This window comes from Galeopterus variegatus, unplaced genomic scaffold (genome assembly GCF_000696425.1).
Source record: "Galeopterus variegatus unplaced genomic scaffold, G_variegatus-3.0.2 Scaffold1757, whole genome shotgun sequence".
In the NCBI taxonomy this organism is placed as follows: domain Eukaryota; kingdom Metazoa; phylum Chordata; class Mammalia; order Dermoptera; family Cynocephalidae; genus Galeopterus; species Galeopterus variegatus.
This window is the reverse complement of record NW_007727868.1, coordinates 203,297-204,362: the sequence shown is the minus strand read 5'-3', so window position 1 is coordinate 204,362 and position 1,066 is coordinate 203,297. Positions and strand designations below refer to the sequence as shown.

The 1,066-nt window shown below is 30.9% G+C and overlaps 1 protein-coding gene across 1 annotated transcript in view; it reads right to left on the bottom strand.

The window, feature by feature from the left end:
* Positions 1-1,066, bottom strand: part of NUP107 (nucleoporin 107kDa) — a 63,287-nt gene that overhangs the window by 22,414 nt on the left and 39,807 nt on the right. The window contains exon 22 of the mRNA XM_008578789.1: positions 568-670. Coding sequence (XP_008577011.1) covers positions 568-670 — 103 coding nt within the window. The remainder of the gene's footprint in view (positions 1-567; positions 671-1,066) is intronic.

Genomic DNA, 1,066 nt, shown 5'->3' with positions numbered 1-1,066 from the left:
AAAAAAGATACATAATTTTCAATATATATGGACTTCAAAGTAATGGTTTTTATTTATTTATTTTTGATGGCTGGCCGCCATGGGGATCTGAACCTTGACCTTGGTGTTATCAGCACCATGCTCTAAGTGAGCTAACCCACCAGCCCAAAAGTTTACAACTTTTAAAGTGAGCTGTAACCATTTTAAGTCCCAGTATATTTTTGTTAAAGGTCTTGGTGATCTTTCTACATATTGGACTGGCTTTTTCTCTATCTCAGAGTGATAGTAACATAAAAGGACACATTAAATGCAATTACTTTTACAAACTTCTCTGTCTTAAAAAAAAGGCAATTAAATTTTAAAAAGTCTAATAGCCTTTAATTATATGCAAAATTGATCGGGACAATGAAAATTCACTGTTAAATATGTTTTGATTCATAATACCATGCTCGATATATAAGAGTGGCTGGTTTTCTCCCCCATAGTGGAAAGATCAAAATAACACAAAAAACAAAACAAAATTCAAGGATATAAAGATTTGAACAAAATTTTTTAAAAGTTTTAAAAAACTTTAAAAATACAGCATACCCAAGAATTTTCTCATTATTGCATTGCCTTGTTTCAGTGCTTCTGCTCTCTGTGCTGGGTCAAATACCAACCAGTCAATTACATCAATCTTTAAACGGTCCTCCTACTCATTTAAGGAGAAGAAAGTAAAACAGAAAACAAAAATTATGTTTTTATCTAAGATGCTCTGCAAATTAGTAAAATTAACTTACATCTGTACTTCTACTGAACATCATTTTCCCTCAAGTTATACAAAATTATGAAAGAATCTAACTTCCTTAGTTTATTCTCATATTTAACAGCTCTCTATTAAATTGTAGGAAAAACTTACTGGACTGTGAATCTGGAATTATATATTGTATGTCCCACTACATCAACCATGTGATTCCTTTAAGTGCGACTCTAAAATTGTTTTCTTTCTTAGATATAACTTTCTATTCCTCTTTGAAAAGTAAGCAAATAAGAGTTACTGATTAATCAAGTATTTAGAATAACCTGAAGAACAAAGAGCCAATGCTCA